The sequence below is a fragment of the Pleurodeles waltl genome, chromosome 1_1, assembly GCF_031143425.1.
Source record: "Pleurodeles waltl isolate 20211129_DDA chromosome 1_1, aPleWal1.hap1.20221129, whole genome shotgun sequence".
Classification (NCBI taxonomy): Eukaryota; Metazoa; Chordata; class Amphibia; order Caudata; family Salamandridae; genus Pleurodeles; species Pleurodeles waltl.
The window spans coordinates 565,875,290-565,898,492 of NC_090436.1; the positions used below are offsets into that span (position 1 = coordinate 565,875,290).

Genomic DNA, 23,203 nt, shown 5'->3' on the forward strand with positions numbered 1-23,203 from the left:
TTGGAGCGCATCAAAATAGTCAGTATACACTTCATCACAGGTAGGAGAATTGTCTGAATACACAGTGGCAAAGAAGGACTTCATTGTCTGCTGTATCGCCTCTGTTCCCAACTGTAGTCCCCTTAGCTCATCCTTCAATGGCACCTCATAGTCGCTGTCCCACAGTCTGCACCGGAGATTAGCAAGCGTTTTTCCAGGCCTTTCGCTTTCCCTATATCGTCAAGCCCGTGCAGACTTCCCCAGAAAGCATACCTCATGCTCGCGGCCTCATCATACTTGTCAAGACACCCTCTAACCTCAGCCAGCAGAGTAGTATCACTGGAGTCATAGTAACATCTCTCCAGGTCTCCAAGCTGTTCCTCCAATGCTGCCAGTTCGCGGCACAGCAAGCGTAGGATACTGTGCTGTTTAACCAGGTAGACTCCTCTAATAACAACCTTGAATGCATCCCAGAGGGTCCCAGGAGACAGCGTGGAGCCCTCGTTTCATGCAAAATAGTCTACAATGGCCTCCCGTATTTCAGTCTTGAAAGCCTGGTCATGCAAGACCCCACCAGGAGATGCCACAGAAATGCATGCTGCACACCGCCCAGAATCTGCATCTCCAAAAGCACAGGAGAGTGGTCCAAGAATGTACGTGAGCAGTGCGTCACCGCTGTGGTCCAGGAGTCTACATCGCTTGTGGCAATCCACATATCTATGCGGGACCAGCTGTTGTGTGTAGTGGTAATGCACATACCCTTCTTATTATGTCTGTGTCTGGTGCGCTATAAGTCCACCAGATCATTTCCGGAGATGATGGAGCACAGCGCCCTCATGGCACTTGTGTGTGAAGGCCTTGCTTCCGCAATGCAGGCATGGGTCCAGCACTGCATTGAAATCCCATCCTCATAGTAGGGTGCCAGGTCCCTATGTCTCAACAAAGCACCATGCCTCTATGAAAATTTCAGAGTTATCCCCAGTCAGCCCATATATCGGCAGGAAGCGAAACGGGCGATCGAGCAGCACACCCGCCACCATTACATAGTGCCCCCCTTAGGTCGTATCGCACTGTTCCAGAGCGCCCCAAGAGCCCTTTACAAATGAGTATTGCGACTCCGGGCATAATTAGAGTAGGGGGCTATGTGACATTCGCCAGTCCACCCAGCCCGCAAGTGCGACCTGGTATCAGCTGTGAAGTGTACCTTCTGTAACATTCATATGTCCACCCCGTATCGCTGTAAGTATGCCAAAATCTAATGCATCTTTCGTGCATCATTGAGCCCACAAATATTCCATGACAGGCATTTCAGCTTGTTTAGGGTGTAGTGCAGAGGCGCCTAGACATATATTAACCATGCGTAAGTTTAGCTGTAGTGACATTTGCATGTAGAGTGTGTGAGAGCCCTGAACAAGATGGAAAAGGAACATGACAGACACCACACAAATGTCAGGAAGCAACCAGATTCACATCCATACTACCCACCACCCACTCTGGCCCCCAAATCGTGACAGACTCATAAATCCCACCCATACAGCATCCAGAAACGTTTCCCTTGAAGAGAAAGAAAGAAAAGACTACCAAGGGGCGGGCAGATGACCATAGATTCCCGACCTCCTCTGAAGGGGTGGGGTGGTCAGGGAAAGAAACAAAAAAGATATGGCTCGGAAGGCCGACCAGGGCTTCCTTCCGATGTAAGATGTTCCAGTGACATCCGCCTACTGTCCTCCAAGGGCACCTGCCTCCTCCCTCGTTCCATCATTGTCACTGAGGCAGCCAAGGTCCTCAGAATTTCTCCACGGTGAAGTAGTGATGGGCCTTTTGGAAGTGTTCACACAAATTTAGCCGCTACCTTAGGATCTGTGAAGACGTGTAGCTTTCCACCAAACTTAACTAGCAGCTTGGCTGGGTAAATTTAAGAATACGTAGCAGCCTTTTGAAGCAAAGAGCTCTTTACTGGCAGGAAATCTCTGCATGCGGCCTGGACCGCAGTGGTATAATCTGAGAAAATGGTGAGCATGTTGTTTTGGTACACAACGTGGCGCTGCTCTCGTGCTAGGTGGATAACCATGTCCCGATCTCTATAATTGAGCAGTTTAGCAATAATTGGTTGAGTTGGGGCACCAGGCAGAGGTTGCAGACCCAGAGAACAGTGCAAAATAGGGACTTCAACATGTCCTCAACATAATCTTCCATTCGCCCCATGGAGGTTGATTCAGGAACCCTGACAATACAGAGGTTATTTCTCCAGGAGCTGGCCTCCAAGTCTTCGTTCTTGTTCCAGATTACTGTGAGGAACCTTCTCCAACTGAAGTAGATGTTCATCGGAGGTGCGTTGACCATCATCCAGGTCCGAGGCGCGACTTTCCAGCTGATCGAGTCTGGAACCATGATCCTTGAGGCGGTCCATTTGATCAGTAAGCTGATCTAGCTTAGAGTCTATTCCAGAAAGGCATTGCTTCGATTCAGGGAACTTGGCTTTAATTGATGGGACGTGTTCAACAGCGCTATCATCCCCATATGGTCTGCTGGAGGCCCCAGACTTCTTTAGAGCTTCGAAGGACAATTTTGTCTGCTTGTGATCAGACTTCCCCATGATGATCCCCCCCCCCACCAGTGGTGTGCAAACCTGCCCCCTGTAGCAGGGCAAAAGACAACAGGTCTTGACAGGCTGGTTGTGTGGAGGCCAATGGGAGACGCTTGCACGGGAACCCACGAATAGGTAGCATCCATTTGGGGCACACACCCCTCCACTGCGCCGCTATCCAAGTTCGATATTCTCCAAGATGATGTTAGCCTCATGTTCTGCTGGGCCCAGCCACACGTCACGTGGCCCAAGACCTCCTCTAGGCCTCACTCATTGACACGGGCAAAGGGAAAGGTGTGTTCATCTCTGTTGAGGGGCCCTCGGCCTCCACCACCGGCCCGGATCCAGGCTACCCACGCCTGAAGTGGCAGTTCTCTGTGTGCGGGCCCCTTTCCGCTCTATCGCCCGCTCTATCGCCCCAGGCCACAGGTCATTACTCCAGTGCGCTCCTCCTCCGTGGCCACCCTCAGCGCCCACACATCCGCTCCCCCGCTGGCATCCCCCGGGAAGGGGCTGAAGACAAGTCGCAACAGTGATGGGGCCGGCCGGGCCAGTCCTCTGTCCCAGCAGGATATGACAGGCGTTGGCAAGCAGAGAGCCCCCAGCGGCAGCCGTCAATGCGCAGGCCTCCTAGACCAGACCGCAAGGCGCCCCAGGGCAGCTCCCCCACCGTCTAGCCCTCCAGGGCTGCCATCTCCCCCCCCAACTGGCTGGGTCAATGTGTGGGGTGTCTGGAGCAGTCCAGGCCAGCGCCGATATCCCCACAAATGCAGTATTATTAAAGGATTGATCTCCCTGCCCGGAAGAGCCTCACACAAAGGTGGCCATCTAGCCAGGAGGCCAAGCCACGACCCCTGGATCTGCACGTTACATGCAATTTGCCATCTATTTTGTTCAGTTGACACAGCTGTTGTATTTTGCTTTTGTTATACAATAATTTGTTTTCCAATTGTGACTTTGCATCTGACATTATGTAATACCTTGACCAACAGAGATTTTTATCACCATCAAATAATCAGGGTCACTGGAATTATGCGATTCTGCACCTGTGGCATTTTCCGCATAATCATGGATTTGCCAAAATGGCCACACAATCTACATAATTTACAGATGTTACTGAAAAGGTTTTTCTACCTCAAACAAATCACAAATTACTGAACAAAAAGGGCCAACAGGAGTGTCAAGCAGTGGCAGATCCTTTAAAAAATGTTAGTCACATTTCAGATGCTGATTGCTGTATTCAAGTGTTAAACTGGTACTAAGGAAGTGCAACTTTGCTCAGAAAGTGTTAATGGTTGTTAAAACGACAAAATAACTCTGCTACAGATTTTTCTTCATTACCCCAAAATGCCTTTTCTTTCTGCACACTTTTGTCAACCTTTCCACGTAATTTGTTCCTCCACTTCAGCAGTGTATCAGTCAACACTCATCTCCCAGGAGAATGCGCACTGTCCACAAGTTGTTCTGCGAACCTGGTAGAGACAGGAGAAAGAAGATGAAAGATTGGAAGATGAAGTGAGACACATGCAGACAAAGAAGGTGGGTCTAAAAAGTGTGCCTCAACTCTTTGAGAAAGCCAGCAGAGTGGGACACCCCACGGAGACGGAAAACAGGAGGAAAGCTGCAGGATGAAGAACACTTATGTGAGGACAGCAAAGAGAAAGGAGACAGATTCGATCCTGGAAGGATTGCAAAGATAAGAAATCAACAGCGTGGATTTGAAAGACGCTTTTAATGTGTAGTTTCCTGAATTCCCTGATAATCCAGGACAACAACAGCTGCTAGTTCACGACCTGAGGATGGACCACCAAAGGCAACAACAGGCGAACAGTGAATGGGAGGTGAATACGTTTAAGAAAGGGGATTAAAGGAAAGATAATCCAAGAGATAAGTTGTTGGTTGATTAGGGTGTGAGCCCAGGACAAGCAGCAACAACAATCCTTGTCAAGGTGAAGTCACAAGCGAACACCAAATTAACCTGTGCTCAACCCTCTGATAGCTTTGCACAGAACTTAGAAGCAATGTGTTTTTAAATATGCAAGTGTAAAATGGTGCCAGAACGCAAAAAGTGACAACCGCGGCTATCTGGTCTGTGGAACTTGGAGAAAGAGTCAAGTTCAGGCCAACTGTATTGGAGCACAGGTCGGATACAGGGACCAGGCTAGTCCCACTGGTCAGTCTAGTGCCAAGTGTCCCGTTTACAGGGGAGGAGCAGGGAAGTGTCATGGACGGTTGTTGATGCAGCACGAAGAGCAGGCCAGGCGTCACCAGGTGGTCGTCATTGTAGTGCGAAGATCCAGTTGGTGTTGCGGATGGTCGGGCCAATGCTCTGTGGTGCCACTCCACGCGAACAGTTGATGCTATAGTGTGAAGGTTCAGATTAGCGGAACTTTGCATTGCCAGGCTGTGACCAAGATTTGGTGCCACCAGGACTGTTCGTGGTTGCAAAGAACCCAAAAAGTTCAATTCAGCCTCTCTGAGGCGACACCAAGCATCCAGGACTTGAGTGGCACAACTTGGGAGGGGGCAGGGGCTTTCTCCAGCTGGATCTGGGTGCTGGTGCAGGTAGTTGGGAGGCTATAATGTCCCTGTGGCTCAGAACAGAATGCCAGCAGACCAGCCCTTATCCCCTCCTACCTTTTATATTGTTCTTACAAGAGGAATTTAAAACACTACAGAAAAATAAACTAGCAAATCAATAAAAAGCCTACAGGTGTCTTCTTCCCAAATACAGGTATAATTCCGGTGGTCCTGCAATTTTATAATTATCAGGGCTTGCTTCAACTATATTTTATGCTCTAGTATACACACCTTTTGACTTCAGATACCTCTCGGATGAACGTAATGTTAGAACTAGACACCACGTCCTAACAGTGTTCTCTCGATTAGACGCTATCTGGAGAAAGAGAGGAGAAGTAGATTGGTTTTGATGAGTTCCACCTGAAGGTAAAATTAGAAGGATTTGGTGTTTTCTTTGTTAAGCTATTAATACACAGCTGCCCGGATTTGGTTAGAACAATCTTTGGGATCTGTATTAATAGACTAACTCAAGGCGCCACTGAAGTACAAGATTTGAAAACGTTAATTTGATTGAATGAACAATGGACCCAAAAAACTGGGCTTCTTTCTGTGCCCTATTTTTACAACGAAAATACTTAGCAAGACTACTAAACTAGAAATAATTTGAGTGTGCGTCATTTAAATGCAAATAGAGGAAAGAAACAGAACTAAGAGCCCGGAAAGTCACATGTCACATTGCACGAAGCATGAATTTATTCTCTTTTCAAGGATCATACAAGTATAAATTAACTGATAAAATGTACCTCATATGAATAAAAAAATTGTCTATAGAACAATAAGGGGGAAAGTCCAACAGGTGTTGCATATCTGGAAAATACATCAGTTTTTGATTCCTTCTTGTAAGTAGATTGTCTTTTGCCACTCAAACATTATAGACTCTCTTATCAGCTATCATTCGCATTCAAGTTCGGTGGGTCTCCACATATTATGGTACAGAACTTTTGGGCAGTCCCGGAGCATGTGCATTAAGTCTGCCATGCCATTTTCACCACTGACGTTTTGCATTATTCAGTAATCCTGCTGTGCATCACCCCTGCCATCCAATACCATTCCCAGAACTGCAGGAATTTTCTCCTGGTTTAATGAACCCCTCAATTACGCCAATTTATCACCCTTGGACATTGCTGGTCAGTGAACATGTGTTCCAAATGTTTCTATAATGTGCAATTTACACATACAGTTAGGCCGACATATAAGAAGGTCATTGCCTTTATTATGTGGCCTCTACTGCAGGCTAACAAATAAATTACTGGTATGCTAGCACAGCCTCCTTTAGTCACTGCAATAGCTTTTTGGAGGCAGAATTTCAGTTATATACAGTTCCTTTGAGAACATGGATTCTAAGGTGCAAATGTTACTAGCTTACTGTCTTACATTTTGCTTCAAATATTTTGCAAGCCCTTATTTTCGCAATCTACAAATAAAATGTGCTCCCTCCACTGTGTACTATATAATTGTCCCACGGGGTGTTGGGTGGGGGGGTCTGTAAATGGAAGCATGGTTCTGCTTTGGTAGTCTTCAATTTTGAATGGCCTTATAAAGCCCTACATGTACCAAATAGTAGATTGCCATATTTGGGAAAGCTCATTATGGTGTTATGATGGCTAGCATTTGTGTTTGACTTTTACTTTGGGAAATATCGGACATTTGAGTTATCTGAAAAGAGGGATAATATCATTTTAAATCTGTTTCTGACCATCACTCTCAAGCTTATGTGACGATCTCTCCTCCTAAACCTAACAATATGTCCATTTGTCCTCCTCTAATAAATGCTAATATTCCCCTTTTTATTTACCTGAATATATTTGGATGAAGTAGGTGTCCTCTGGGATTGGAAGCTATCTGAAGGTATAATTATATTTCTGTATCATGGTTGCTATTGAAGCCTTCACCTCAGGAAAAGTTGTAATTTTGTTTTGTAATCCTTGCCGCTACCTGCATTTTTATCTTTCTATTGGCAACTTTATAAATGTATTATCCTTATCCTTTTGTAGTTTGTCGGATTCCATTTCTTTTCCATATGGGGTGTGTAGATCAACTTTAAATGGTCTCTTCTCTTAATTTGGTCATTTCTATTTCTTTTCAAATATAAGTATATAATTTTTAACGTCTTGGAAACCATCCTTAATCTATCATTTTCTATTTGTAAAATGTCTCTTTAGACGCCTATTTAATTCCAGTAACCATTTGAGCCCTAATATGTGGCTGTTTTACTCTCAGCAGTAATAAAAACAAGTTGCTTTGTTTTTTACATCAGTTGGCATTGTAGGTTGCCAACACCAGGTTTGTCCAGCTTGTCCAGTGTAAATCCACTAAGGGGTGGTCAATGCCAGGATTTCAGTAAAACCAATGACTACCTAAAGAACTCCTACTTAGATTTATTGTATGTAGATGTACTTCCTGTGGCTGGCCTGAACATCTAGCATGGATCACCATCCGCTATGGTCCAACATTGCACAAGACTGCCATGTGTAATGCCAAAATAGTAACGTCAACATAAACATAAAATTCCTATGCAGAGGTTGTGAACAGTCTGTTCAGCCCCAACTTTGCTCCATAATATGTCCTGGTCCTTACACACTGCCTTCTTTTTTGCTTCCCCTTATTTCCTGTCCCATTTTCCATTTATGTCTTCTTCTTGCAAGTGTTATCCATCCCCATTTGTTTTACAAAATAATATTTCTCTTCCTGTGTACTATCAGCTCTTCCGGTTGCATTTAGGTAAAAGCATAATACAATGTTATCCCTTTTCCCATATCTATGACCTTTGGACCTGGCCCTTTCTACGGAGTCATTCCCCAAACTCGTTGCCTTCTCCTCCTAATTTTTCTGACCCTTTGTGGCTGACGTTATGACTCTGGGCACTTCACCACTGCTAAACAGTACTAAAGTGCATGTGCTCTTCCTTGTAAACTTGGTATGAATGGTTTCTACATGATTGGCATAATTGATGTACCTGTAAGTCCCTTGTACAGTGGTATCTCTATACCCAGGGCCTGTAAATTAAATGCTACTAGTGGACCTGCAGCGCAGCTTGCGCTACCCACTGAAGTAGCCTTTCAAACCTGTCTCAGGCCTGCTAGTGCAGGGCCTGCGTGCGCAGTTTTCTGGCATCTAAATGTCCTTGCCAGGCCCAGAACTCCCCTTTTACTACATGTAAGTCACCCCTAAGGTAGGCCTTAGATAGCCCTATGGGGAGGGTGCTATGTATGTTAAAGGCAGGACATGTACCTAATAGCATTGCCTGTCCTGGTAGTGACAAACAGCATATTTTGTTTCTCACTGCTGTGAGTGCTGCCTTCTCATAGGATTATATTGGAAATGCCCTGCCTTATGTCTAGGGTGTATGGTCTGATTTATGAGGGGTAGCGTAGGCATGTTTGGTATGGTTGTAATATTAGTGAGAAATGCTGCTTACTGGTGTAAGTGGATTTTGTATTACTATTTCAGAAATCCCACTTCTAGAAAGTGAGCATTTCTCTGTGCTTATGACTCTGGTGTTTTGCAGCTTGACTCGAGTCCACGTCTTGGCAGAGTGACAGTTGGGCTTTGTGCATACTTCTCAGCCTGTACAGAGGGACGGTGGAGGTGTCACAAAGGCGCATCTGCATATTGAATGGTCCTCCTGGGCTGAGAGAAGGGGGAGGCGGGCCAAACCTGCATCTGTAAAGGCTGTGGCCTGGCCTCACACAAAAGGGTCATTTACCCCCAGCTGATGTTTGGAGACTGTGCTGGAGGAGAGAGGGGACACTCCTAGAACCATTTGTAACTGGTTGAGATCCCTTCTACTCTTCATTGGAAATGCTTTGCAAAACTGAGTATAAGTACAGGGGATTTTTCCCCATGTCACACAAGAAACCTAATTGTAACTGGACACAGAATGCTGCTGGAAGGACACACCAGGGACCGCCATGGACTGCTGCTGCTGTGCTGACCTGTGACCCGCAGGAAAAACTGCCACTGTTTGCACTCACCTTGAGCTGGCCTGTTACTGGGCCCTACCGCCTTGTGCTCCATCTTGTGAGTCCCCAAGGGTGTGGTGCTGTGGCCCCTGACCCCCCTGCCATCATCTGGTGCCATGTAGGAGGAGTGCCCTAACTAGGGCCATAGTGCCTGGAAGACGCTGTGTGGAGATTGCCTCAAGCGATGGGACAGCTCTGGTCTTAGGAAACAAATCACCGCTGCGACCCAGGCTCTAAAAATCCCCTCCCCCCAGCGCTTTGGTCAGCGCGTTGTCTTGGAGGGATTAACCACTGTGACCCAGGTGCTCCGATAATGTTGAGTGTGTGGGTGGCGTGCTCTTAAACGTGCTCCCAGGGCACCACCATGATAGAGACTGGTGCCGGTGTGCTCCTGTTAGTGCCCCTGGGGATCCGGGTAACTCAGAGGTACCCCAGGGGTACACGCCGGATCCTACTGGGGCCCAATCACCAACGCGAGCTGGAGAGAGAGGAGCGCCAGAGGTTTTCCCAGCCAGGAGCGCAGCTGGCAGGGAGAGGTGTTGGCCTCTCTCCCGTCTATCCAGCAGCCGCCTCAAGCACACGGGCTTAGCCTCACTTCACCCCCCCCGGAGGGTCAGTTGCGACCCATGAAGGGGCCCCCAGAGTTGTCATTGCCCATTAGGCATGGGCCCCAGGTGGGGCCCGACACCCCCAGAGATCACATGTCCCCAGGAAGGGCCCCGCCATAACAACTGGAGGGGGTGTGTGCCACCCCCCTAACATCAGTGCGAGGCCCCCGTGAAGCGCAAGTAGCGTCAGGTGCCCCCCTTTGTTGCCCTGTGGCATTATACATGCCTATCCCTCCCAAGGACAGCTACTTTTCTCCTAATGTTCCTATTATGGGCTTGACGGGAGTATTGTGCTAAACTGTTCTTGGATATGATGGAACCTATACATGCTGATGTTCCTTTTTATGGGCATCATATGCTATGCTGATATATTTTACTACTTTCCATATGTTTTATAATGTTCCAGGTATGTACATTAGGATATTTCTATGACAAGTGCAATTCCTTAGTAATGTGATTCCTGACTACTGCTTATGTTGCAGAATAATAAGTAACCTATTTTGTATGTGATTACTGCTGGTTCTGCAGAGTAACTATTGTGTAATGTTTTGACAACTGCTAAGGTAGCAGGGTATTAATGACATGTTTTGTTTGGTCTAATTATGTTTTGTGCAATACAGTTTATTTTTACATAACTTGGTGTTGTGTTCCTTTGTGGTATATTTAGTGTGTCATGTGTGTTGTGCAAACGCTTTACACATTGCCTCTGGGTTAGGCCTGACTGCTTGTGCCAAGCTACCAAGGGGGTGAGCAGGGTTTATCTTGGACGTGTAACTCCCTTGCCCTGACTAGAGTGGGTGGGTTCTGCCTGGCTTAGGTGCATACCCTAGCCAACCAGAAACTCCATTTCTCACAATGACCTAACAAAACATGTCACTTATTATTATTGCATCATTCCTCTTCCTACATCTGCAATTCAGTGTGAGCCCAACCTTTGATGACCTTTTCATTCAACATTGGTTAGATTATTGTGTAAAGTGGCCACCATGCCATGCAACATTTTGCTTTTTCTCAAGATGTTCATGGCCTGTGATTCATGTCATTGAGGAAATCTTTCCTGTTAATTGAATCCCTGTTTTTTAATCCTGTCTTTAGTAATGATCATTCTTGTCGGTACAAAGAGGCAATATCTGAGATTTCTTTTGAGATCCCATGGTTTTGCATAGTCTGCTCCAACTAAGATCATCTTATGATTGTGTAGGAATGGATTGTATTTCTTTGTTGCTTGCATTACTATCTTATTAAGCTGGTATTGTAGCAGATAAGAGGTGAACAAGCCTAACCCATTGAGTTTGGTGGATTCTGTAAAAAAATCTTATGTGGTCTTGCATTTCCAGGGCTAATTGTAATTCTAATTGAAGATGTTTAGGGAGCTATATTTCAGTGGGTTTGGGAAGGGATGGGAATGGGTCTTTAGTACATTGTGGTGTGTACATATTTGGTATCACTAGTGCATAATAGAGCAGAGCTCTGTACAGGGAAAAAAGTAAAGAGACAGCTTGTGGAAAAAAAGGGCAGCTGGTTTCTAAGACCAACAGTGGACTGTTACTTCAACTGTTTCCTGAACTGAATTAGGGTGGGTGCAGTCCTGGTTGATACAGGGCTGCCTTTCCAGAGTCTGGGCTCATAAATGAAGAAGTCCTGTTTCCTTGTTTTTTGCTTTTTGAACTTTGTCTCCAGGCTGATGGTGTTGTACATGCAGATGTACAGAGAGCTATTGGAGATGGTGAGTTTGTCAGCCAGGTAATCGTGGGTGCAGTTTGTGATGGCTTTGTAGATGCTGCAGCTAGTTATGAAGATGGTGCAGGTGGAGCCAGTTGGGTTCCATCAGAGAGTGGTTGATGTGGTATGCTCAAAATTCAGACTTTGTCCTATCTTGATCGGTCTCCTCTTTCTATATTTACCACAGAACTTGAACTTGTTCATATTCTAGGCGTTTGAATGTGCTCTTTGTGGTAGAAATTATATCTTGTGCCTCTCTCTGTCTCCACTCATGATTTTATGTCTTCAGTTGCGTTACAAAGTTTGTATGCGTTGCCAAAGCTGTGTGTTCCTTGTGCTTCTGCCATTTCTTGTGAAAGAGTATTCACTACCAACTGAAACACTAAGAGCTTTGCCTGGCTGTGTCCCCTAACTCCCTGGGTAAAAAAACTCTTTAATAGCTCTTAGGTGATATACTGAAACGCCCGTCTCACCTGCAGTGCAGTTCAGTGCCATTTCAAAAACAAGGTATTACTATTAGCCTTCTGGGGCACTTCTCCAGAAGATGGGGTGGTCAGTGGTTGTTTGGGCAGTATTTGCGTTGAGTACTATCGTTCGGCACACCGATACTCAAAGGCAGCCTTTTGTACACTTGAATCTCCAAGTAAAGCCACGTTACGTACTCAAGGTTTACTTCAGCAGTAGGACAGGAACTGAGATGCAGTATAACACAGAAATCACACAGAAAAAACGGCCACGGTCACAACACAGCTATAGCTTTTATTCCTACGTTTTCTATAGATACTAGAAATATATAATAGATTAAATGACGAACAACAAAAGAAACTGGAAGGTTCTGGAACCTTCTGGTGCCAGATATATTACCTCAAACTGAAAGCTAGTCTTGGAAACCTTCAGACCTCAGCCCTCTCTATTGCCAAAACTGGTCCAAAAGGGATATCTCCACTGTCCAGCTAATAGGGCCACCAGCATGCAGTCGTCCGTGACAAAGGGTGGTACCACACACTGTTTCAGGAGAGTCAGGTTGCTGCCACATCCGATTTGCAAAGTCAGTTGGACAACAGGAACACTGCTGGTACTGAATGGTCTAGACCTACAGTAAGTCTGGAAAATTAAACATTATGAGCCCTTTATTTGGTATCTGGTGAACGCCACTCTTTGTGGCGATTTTCAAGCTGTGGGTGCATGCACAGGAACTGGGGCACCTACTGGACCACTTAGTTGTCACTTGCAACTAAGGAACTGTTTTTGTTATGGTGAGAGTTCAGTTATGACATTAGACCGTGATAGCTACAGAACAGCAAGGGCTAGACAGATAGTTCAATCGGTTCCACATCAGGGTGACTAACTTCTTCCAGAGTAATATTTACTGAAGACCTCGGTTGACCAGAACAAACCCTTGTGTCTCTCTCGGACTGGGAAGCATAATTCAGGGTCCCACAAAGCTACAAATAGTACAGGTTAATCAGTGGGATGCCTGCTCGCCACTCTGGTCCTGGGATGTATTCAGGGGCTCCCATTAAATTCGGCAGCAGAACCCCACCATTTTGTGTTACACCACTTATCCCCCACAAGGCTTCTTTCGAACCTTGTGCAAAACAGCAACGTCAATGCTCAAACTTCCAATGCAGCAAAGCATCTCAATAGTCCAGGTAAATTACATTTTCTTAAAAGTTGGAGCACTGCAGAAAAGGCCAGTGTAAATCAAGTTGAAGTTCTGTGTTAAAATGTCATAACGCCAGCCCACAAAATTGAAGAAACATAGACTTTGTTTGGTCTTTCTTCCTATTATTTAAAAAATACATGCATCTCTTGGTAAAACACCTAAGAGACAGAGATTTATATAGGATGGAAATCAGATAAATTTAAGGTGGTCAGACTTGTTAAGCCAGTTAAGATTATTGGCCAAATGTCAGTACTAAGGCAAGAGTGATATTTTTGGTTTTCTCAGGTTCTCTGCAGTACACCTCTAGGGTCTGCTCCTAGGACAGGGAAGTAGGAATGTTTTTCCTCCGTGCAGGGACCCACCGTTTTGTGCTGGATGCAGAATATATTCGTAAAGGAATCTTCTCATGCCGCCTCCATGCACACCTCGTTCAAACAATTAACACACATAGAGATGGGTAAAGACTAATTTTGTGAGAAACTGACCAGATTTAACCTGCAGAGGTTCAGAAGACTCCTCACCCTGGAGTGCGGGTAAAAAAGTCTGTGCTACTTGTTTGGCTTGTCGCTGCCATCAAGCAACCACCTCCTCACAGATTGGCATAATGAAAGAAGCCACTCTCTGTTCTAGGCGTGGGTGGACTTAGGGTGCATCGTTTCAGTCCAGCAGAGATTGGTACTTAGAAGATGAAGTAATACAAGCAAATTGGAGACTTTCCAGTGGCTAACCAGAGTGAAGTTAAGATAAAACTCGGGGTCAGGAAGAAAGATGAACAAAAAGATGACTTGATAATGTGGAGAGCTTTCATCCTTCTAAGCCCTTTTTTAATAGGTAGAGGGGATACAGTTTTCTTATATGAAGCAGTTTCGTTTCACATCATTAATGCCTATCTTAGTTCTGTGGAGCATTTTTAATACGTTTTAGTGCGCAGTAACAAATGCATGGTATCTAAATTCCGATTTGAAAAAGCATTGTCATAACACCCCTGTCTTGATACTGTAGGAGTGCTCTTCCTTTTTAGTTGTTGTAGGAAAGTACCCTCTTTCTTGCCATTGTTGCCCCCATTTTCTGCCTGTTGTCAGTATGTTTGACTTTGTGCACTGGGATCATGCTAACCAGGACCCCAGTGATTATGCTCTCTCACTTCTAACTTGGTAACTTAGTTACTTTCACCCCACATTTGGCATACTGGTGCCCCCATGTAAGTCCCTAGTATACGATACGCAGGGCATTGTGGTACTAGGGGATCCCCATGGGCTGCAGCATGTATTATGCCACCCATGGGGAGCCCATGCAAAGTGTTCTGCAGGTCTGCCATCACATACTGCCTGTAAGGGTGCATGCACCCTTTTTCACTATAGGTCACTGCACCAAGTCACTTTAAGTCACCCCTATGGCAGGCTCTCCTAGCCCAGAGAGCAGGGTGCAAGTACCTGTGTGTGAGGGCACCCCTGCACTAGCAGATGTGCCCCCACAAACTCAGTTACATTTTCATGGACTTTGTGAGTGCGGGGATGCCATTTTACGCATGTACTGGACATAGGTCACTACCTATGTCAAGCTACATAACAGTAACTCCAAACCTAGGCATGTTTGGTATCAAACATGCCGGAATCATACCCCAATACTGGTGCCAATATTGGAAGTATGATTCCTTGCACTCTGGGGGCTCCTTAGAGGACTCCCAGCATTGCTCCTACCAGCCTCCTGGGGGTTTCCAGGCAACCCAAGCTGCTGCCACCCCTCAGACAGATTTTTGCGTCCTGCTGCTTGAACAACTTAAGCCCAGGAAGGCAGAACAATGGATTTCCTGTGGAAGAGGGGGGTAACACCCTCTCCCTTTGGAAATAGGTGTTACATGACTTGGGAGGGGTAGCCTCACCAAGCCACTGGTATGATTTGAAGGGCACATTTGGTGCCCTCCGTGCATAAGCCAGTCTACACCAGTTCAGGGACCTCTAGTCATTGCTCTGGTATGAAACTGGACAATGGAAAGGGGAGTGACCACTCCCCTGCCCATCACCACCCCAGGGGTGATGCCTAGAGCTCCTCCAGAAGGTCCCTGGGTTCTGCCATCCTGAATTCAAGGTTGGCAGGGACCTCTGGGAGCATCTGAGTGGCCAGGTCAGACAGGTGACGTCAGTGCCCCCCCCCCGATAGGTGGTCACCTGGCTAGGTGACCAGACCCCCTTTCAGGGCTATTTAGGTTCTCTCACTTGGGTGGGTCTTCACCTTCGGCTTGCAAGATTCCAGCAGGACTCCCCTGCAACCTTACTTCAACTTTTAGCCCTGGAAGTGAGACTGGACCCTCCGACAGCTTCTGCAACATTTCACTGACTATGCATCCTCTGAGGGCATCAAGTCTTCCCTCTGCATAAGAAGGAAACGCCATTGGAGTGAAGGAGTCATTCCCCTGCATCCGTAGGCACCAACTGCAATGATGACCGGCTGCGTGGATCTCCTCTCATCCTGAGCTGCGTGGATCCTGCATCACTGGTGGTGGTCCAGAGTAGTCCTCTTTGTCCTCTCTCTAGCTGTCCAATTTTGGTGGAGGTAAGCCCTTGCCTTCCCCCGCAGGACAGGACCCCCGTGCACCACATCTCTTGCAGCTGCCAAGGCCTGTTTGCAACTCCTCCAAGGGATCTTGAGGCTCCATGTAGCCCAAGCACTCCTTTCTGTGATGCATCTGCATGCTTCTCCTGTGACATGGAACCCTTCTCCATTAGTGCTGCCTGGGCTCCTCTGTGACTCCTGGTTCCTCGTCCAGTGGGTTTCCTATGGGGCTGCATCTTCTTCTTTGGACTCTCTGCCTTGATGAGGGTCCTCCTACAACTCCCCCCATGGGTTGAGTCCTCCCGGACCTTTCTGGTCCCCAGCAGCTCCATGTTTGCTTCACCATAACTTCTGCCTTTGCCAAGGCTTGTTTGTGGCTTTTCCACACCACTGGCCAACTGCAATCATCCATCTGTAGTGGGACGCCGACTGCATCCTCCAGGAACTCTTCACCTGCACCAGGGCTGCATCCCTGACCATCTTTGTCCTACCGTCGACCAACTTCTGCATCCACAGCTGGGTGGGTAGTAGCTCCTACTCCTCCTGGACTCTATTGTGACTACTGGACTTGGTCCCCTTCTTCCACAGGTCTTCCTCTTCAGGAATCCACAGCTGGTTTCTTGCAGTCTTGTCTGGGTACTGCAGTTGCTTCATTTTCTTCCTTATGGGTGGTTTGGGGAAAATCTAGTAATTTATTCCTTTCCTCCTGGTTGCTAGGTGGCACTGTGGTACTTACCTTTGGGGTTTCCTAGTACCCCCAGCTTCCATCTACACATTTCACTAACCTAGGTGGGGGTCCTGTGTTCGCATTCCATTTTTTTAGTATATGGTTTGGGCTCCCCCTAAGGTCACTATTGTGTTCTGCATTTGCAGTATTCTATCACTTTCTATGCCTATTGCTGATTACTAGTGTATATTTTTAGTGTGTTACTTACCTCCTAGTGGAGGGTTGCCTCTCTAGTACTTTTTGGTATTGTGTCACAATAATAAAGTACCTTTATTTTTGTAACACTGAGGTGGTCATTATGAGTTTGGTGGTCCTGCTCCACCATGCGGTGGTGGCGGTAACACCGCCGACACCGTGGCGGAGCAGGACCGCCAAATTATGACCACTGCAGTGAATTGGCTGCAAAGCAGCCAGTTTACCACCTGTACCGCCAGGCCGGTGGGACCACCGGGCCGAAGGTGTACCACCTTCAGCGTGGCGGTCCCCCTTATACAGCCGACGGTATTATGAGTCTCCTTTCCGCTAGGGATTTCCTGGACTCAACCCTGCCAGGAAATCCCTGGCGGAAAGGATACTGGCGAAAGGAATTAACATTCCTGTCACCAGTATGCGACTCCGCCACACCTCCCGAAACAGCCACAGCCCTCCTCCCACCCACCGGACCCTGTAGACACCACCTTCCCCCCACCCCCGAATCCCATACATATCCCCTGCCCCCATCCACGCATGCACACACCACACACACACTCACACATCTAGGCACACACATATACACGCGTCTATGACAATCCCACCCCCACTGACACGCATTTACACATTCACACAGATATATGCACACACACGCACACAAACACCCCTCCATTCACACACACTCGCACCCCCATTCACACACACAACACTCAACACCCCCTCTCACCCACCCTCCCCTGTTGGACAATCACCTTACCTGCTTGCGGTGTCCGTCCGGGAGGGAACGGGGTCCATGGGGCCTGCTCCGGCCTGCAAAGTTGTAATACTGCGGGCAGTGTGTGATGACATTTGGGTGCCGGCAGAGCAACCTCCACTAGACCGCCAGTATGGCTGCTGGCGGCTCTCCACCCAATTTTTAGGTGGAGAGCTGCAAGGAGTCATAATATGACGGTCTCAAGACCACCATCACTGGCGGGGTCCTGGCGGGCGTCGCTTCAGTGATTAACTGTTTTGACCGCTGAAGTCATAATAAGGGCCTAAGTGTTTTCTTTCATGTGTGTGAGCGCTGTGTGACTACAGTGGTGATGCATGAGCTTTGCATGTCTCCTAGATAATCCTTGGCTGCTCATCCACAGCTTCCTCTAGAGAGCCTGGCTTCTGGACACTGCCTACACTACACTAATAGGGGATACCTGGACCTGGTATAAGGTGTAAGTACCTTAGGTACCTACCACACACCAGGCTAGCTTCCTACAGTTGTGGATGACAGTTTTTAAGCTAACTGCATGCTCTGGCTTTTATGCTGAAAGCTGAATGAGAGATCTTGTGTCATACTACTTTATGCTTTTTGTCCAGCAATGCATGTATTGTACCTATTTAATTCCAAATGTGATGCACATATAGGCCCTTATTGCAACCATGGTGCAAATAAAGGTTGTATGTTGCCAATGCACCTTCAACTAATTTCCGCTACTGCAGTGGCTTTCCTATCATAGTAAACTGTGTACCTTTAGTTGTACTCTTAAACTTTTGTGATAAAGATTTTCCTGTGTTGTTATGGAGTTTCTTCTTTTCTTGATATAAGCTAAGAATGTGTTTTCTCGTTTATTTGACACTTTATAGCAATGAAGGATCCAGTCAAAAACTCATTTGCCCTTCAGCAACCTAAAAGGGAACAGGAAGAGGTGTTGGATCAAGGTATGGTGAAATATGTATAACTATTTTTCTGTAAAACTGTACAATAGTGTTTTTTTTAGTTTGACTGGGTCTACAGATACCTAGCTTAAATGGCATCTACGACTCCTAGCATTCGCCATACTCTGGGCAGTGGTGTTGGTTGTGTGGTAAGAGTTTGAGAGAGGCAGATTAGATAACAGTTCTGAGAAGCGTACTGCCTCCACTACCACGTTTGAGGCCAGAGTAGCTTGAGTCACACCATATAATAAAATTGGCATAGGCCAGTTTTCCCCTCGCAAACACTAGGAACACTTGCCTTAATGTGTGGCACGTGTTATGGTATATTATTGTAATGCAAGCTCTTGGGTCATGTAAGTTTTATAGCATGTTATCTATAATAAAATCCAATGTGTTTCCGGGAGTAAATGCTTGGTTTTGTCATTGCTTTTAATTTATTACTCTTTTATTCCCCCTCAGGAAAACACCATATAGCTTCCACAATCAGGGGCTAGCACATGCGACTGCGTATGCACCTCACTCAGCCTCAGCCTAAGGCTATGTATGTCTATGGGACTCCTCACCACACACTGTATGGTGTGGGTGCACCATTGTGTTTTATACCTCAGATATGTTTGCCAGATTTGTAATCATTAAAATTGTGTCAGGCCTTGTTAAATAGTTCCCGATGGTAAGTGGTATAGAACATCTCAGATTAAAGTAATGTCTGTCACATGCAAACATTGATACCTGGGTAGGTTTTGTGTGTGCCAATTCTTGGCGTGAATAAATTTTGCCATTGGCAAAGTGCACTAATAATCCTGAACACAATTTGCAGCACAGTTGTGTCCCAGTGGACTCCAAGGCACCGATTCCCCTGATATTTGCAGATGCATGTTGACTAAGTAGGCAGTCCTATGGAAAAAAAACTAGATTTCTTATCGGTCACTCCACAGATCGATTGGTTTGCTGATCGTCATGGCTCGCTGGTGAATTCAATAACCCCGTCTAATGGCGTACATTCGTTTTCTTTCATTCGTCTCTTGCACTGTTCATTTATCATTTCCCATTACATCTGACAGTCGGCACACACTGTCGGTGACCTTACGGAATAATGAGGCAGTCTGTGGCAACCATCACAGGAGTGTCCAACGTTGACAGACAAGTAGGCGGATTGTAGAAGTGTGTAGTCTTTCGAATAGGTAAAATAAACGCGCATAATCTATTCTTTCTAGGCTTAAGTGTAGCAGTGTGGAAACACAAACACTCAAACCGCGTCACACGCTAGATTTAAAATTGTGCGCCGTAGGTATGTCGATGATGGGCCGCCTGACGTGTTTGCTTTGGGGCCTCCGCCTCGGTTGGTCCGTTGTAAGCATGGTGTTTCTATGGAAACGGATGAGTGGAGGCGGCTTTCATCCACCGCCTTCGTTTCCCTCTTCAAAGCCATTAAGACCATAGGGAGAAAGGAGCCGTGGGAATTGAGCGATACATTTCAAAATATCAGGTTTATATTTAAGGTATTTCCCTTCGAAAGCAACCCCATATTATGTGTGTATTCGGCATCTCTTTGTGGTACCTAAATAAGAGGGAGCGTTGAACGCCGGCTGCCCCTTGGGATTTACTCTAATTGTTTCTTAGTCCCATCCCTTACGCTGTCTGGCAGGCCGATGACTCTTGTGGACGCATCCGATGCACGGCTACAGCCAGAGATCATTTTTTATTTCAATAAGTTAACATTTTGTTCCCTGTGGTGTTTTTAAGTGTATTAAACCAGAGACTATTTTTATCCAGAAAACGTACTGTTCATCCATCCCCCTCCCCAGCTGCAGTCTTACCCAAGATTTGGTGCGTGTGTGCGTTCAAGCCTCTGAATTATTAATTCCACAATACGAAATTGCTATGAAATATTTGCAGAGTTGAGCACGACGTCTCGTGCTGCTGGAAATTAAAGGCTATCTCCATTTAGGACTTGTGTTCACAGGGAGCGCTGAGTGGGCAGGAGGTGGGCGTCGGCCTTTTATGTGTCCCCGAGGCAGTGCGGCATCGTCTGAGGGCTGCACCCTTCTTTCATGCAGATAAACAGGAAGAAAGCTGAGAACGGGTAAAGTTCTGCAACATTATACCGTCAACACGAACCTTTTACACATTGAAGATAAGAGCACTTTGAAAAACACGCTTTCTAAGGTGCATTAGTGAAAGCATCGCGCGCTTCTTAAGTAGTAGAAGTGGCTCGAGAAAGAAAGTCCAATGCGTCACAGATAATAATGAGCCCTCTCCTGAGCCAGACTGTCGTCTTCATTACAGGAGCTCAGGATCCCTGCGAAGAGAGATGAGACATGGATTGAATCTAGAGGGAATCTGTTAAACTGGACCCCAGGCCCTTTTCGGTTAGTGATGAAATGAGTTTACACATACATACAATTCTTCCTCCCAATAAATCCATCGCACCCCAGCCCCCTTTCATTAGAAAATAAAACTGATGCTAATTTCAACATTTTCGGCCGTTCTCACTGCCGGTATAGGTCAGTAGCCTTTGTCAGGGCTGGGTAGATCCCTACCTGGAAGGCGTGCACTCATAATCTTAACAATATGCTCGAGGATCTCATACCTTCATTATAGTAGTGACTAACCACAGTGGAAAGAAGGACAATAGCTGGCTGTGCTGGCACATTCTCTTGACAAAGTTTGACTAGAATGTGCCCCCTCTTCACACCATGGAGCATTTCTGACCCATGTTAGGCTGTATCACTCCTCACTAATAATGAAGGTATGAGAGTGAATGCATTTCTCAGACGTCCCGCACAGTTCCATTTTGAATGGTACCCGGGGTATTAAATAGAAAACACTTGGGTTTAAATCTGGGTATTTTTTGTATATCAGGATATCCACAATTATTCAATTGATTCTTATGTTGAACTCCCTCAATAGGTTGAGTCCACCCTGGTAGTATCTACCTTCTAGGACTAGAGCTGTTCACCATTGACGAAGCATGCCACCAAATTGTGGCTTAGGTGTCCTGATACATTATCTTTGGCTTACTAACAGTCATTTGTTTGGCTGACTGACACTTTTTTGTGTTATATAATCAGGGCTTCTGGAATTATTACATTTTGAAGCTGACGCGTTTTCGGCATCAAGTATGGATTTGCCACATAATACATCTTGTGCTGCATATCTGAAGATTTTAACAAAAATCTAAATCATAGTTATGAAAAGTTACTGAAAACGTAGTGGAATGTGATGCTGTGCAGTAAAAGCCCTTTCCCAAAGTTTGACTGATGAACGTTCTATTGCTTATTGCTGAATTTGAGTGTTAAAATGGTACTGATTAGGTGGAACTTTAGCCACATCTGTGAAAAAATGACAAAACAATGAAGTAACACTATCACAAAAGTGTTGCATTGCACCATATAATTTGCCTTTTTTTGCAGAATAATTTAGTCAACTCTGCCACACAATTTGGTCCTCACCCCCTCATATTTCCAGTGACCCTGGATATAACATGTCAAAGTCCCAACAGGTAAACTGTAGTTGACCAAAAAGTCAGGACAGAGTGAGGAAATCACTGCCCACTTGGCAGCTATGCTGCTTATGAATGAAACATGCACTCCTGCTATCCATGCTGTGCCTGTTCTGTAATTGAAGACATTCTGCACTGCTGTCTGTGATGTAGCTGTACGTACGCATAAGTAAACATTATAATGCACAGAAGAAGGCCAGTGAATCAAAAACAAAAAGGAAAGCTTCAGTTCTGCATGTAGTCATCGTGCAGGAATTGAATTCCTTAATTTCCTTTAATATCTGTTTGACTGTCAGCGAGGCATCATAGTCACGTATACTGTTACTACTGAAAAGTCCCATCTCCAATTGGTTGTGCAAGTCATGGTGGGGGGAGCAGTTCAGTTTTTTTTGTAATGTTGATAGCCTTTGACAAGATAAATTAGAAGCTTCTTCCGAGGAACAGGCTACCTTTGTAAAGAAAACACTCAGAATTATTTCTCTAGTACCGTGAAACTCTAGCACTGAATTTCTGTTAAAGGGAAGATTTTTGTTTTTTTTCATCACTAGGCGAATTTCAGTTGTCTGGTATCTGCAGTGCACGTTTCTCCTCCTTAGTTCATTGTGCCACTCAAGCAAAGTTTGACAGAAAAACTGGAGGGTATGGTGATGAGAACTCAAACTTGAACAGGCCATTGTGGACCTAAATGCACGAAGCTGCCTTTTTGAGATTGGTTTTGTTTTGTGGATCCTTCTTCAGAAGTTCATTCCATACTTAAAAGCACAGTGGGTGAGTTTTTAACAGAACCAGGATACCAGAATTCAAAAGCCAAGGGAGGTATGAAACCGTTTGGAGTTGTAATCCCATCAATTCTCCCCGCCCACCTTAATTTCCATGCCTTTTTTATTACTTATTTTTTGCCTCTGGTCACCTCCTGGTTCAAAGAAAAAGTAATAAGGAATTTCAGTTTTGTAGTCTGAAAATTGTGTTACTGTTACTAGAGAAGTCATGTTTGTGGTGTTGAACCAATGTGCAACACCTGCCTGGAGTGCTTCTTCTGATGATTACGTCTATCTGCAGATTCTTCAAGTGCCCAACTGGATCTGGAAACGTTTCCTAACTGTGCTTTTGCCCACTAGGTGGAGCTGTATGACTTTTCTCTTGTCCTTGTTCCCTCCACGAAGTGACGGAGTGGAGCCATATATGAGTAAACCTTACTTGCTGACATAATTTCCTATCTTTCCACACCATTGAATGCAGACTCAGAGCTTCTCTCTGTCTTTTGTCGGTATTTGACAATTTTAAATTGAAATCCAGTGTGCAAGGGAATGATGTACTCCGCTAAAACTACGGGGATCAAACTATGCTGTGGAATGTGGGATGAGTATGCCCTTGTGCACAGAAAGGCGATATCGGACAGTAACCTGAAGCTGTATGTCAACAAACATAGAAAC

At 45.8% G+C, this 23,203-nt stretch overlaps 1 protein-coding gene across 15 annotated transcripts in view; it reads left to right on the forward strand.

Annotated features, from left to right (window-relative positions):
* The window catches only part of PAM (peptidylglycine alpha-amidating monooxygenase), a 1,007,326-nt gene that overhangs the window by 730,245 nt on the left and 253,878 nt on the right, over positions 1-23,203 (forward strand). For all 15 annotated transcript variants that reach the window (XM_069226162.1, XM_069226060.1, XM_069226139.1 and 12 more), the window contains one exon: positions 18,197-18,271. In XM_069226162.1, coding sequence (XP_069082263.1) covers positions 18,197-18,271 — 75 coding nt within the window. The remainder of the gene's footprint in view (positions 1-18,196; positions 18,272-23,203) is intronic.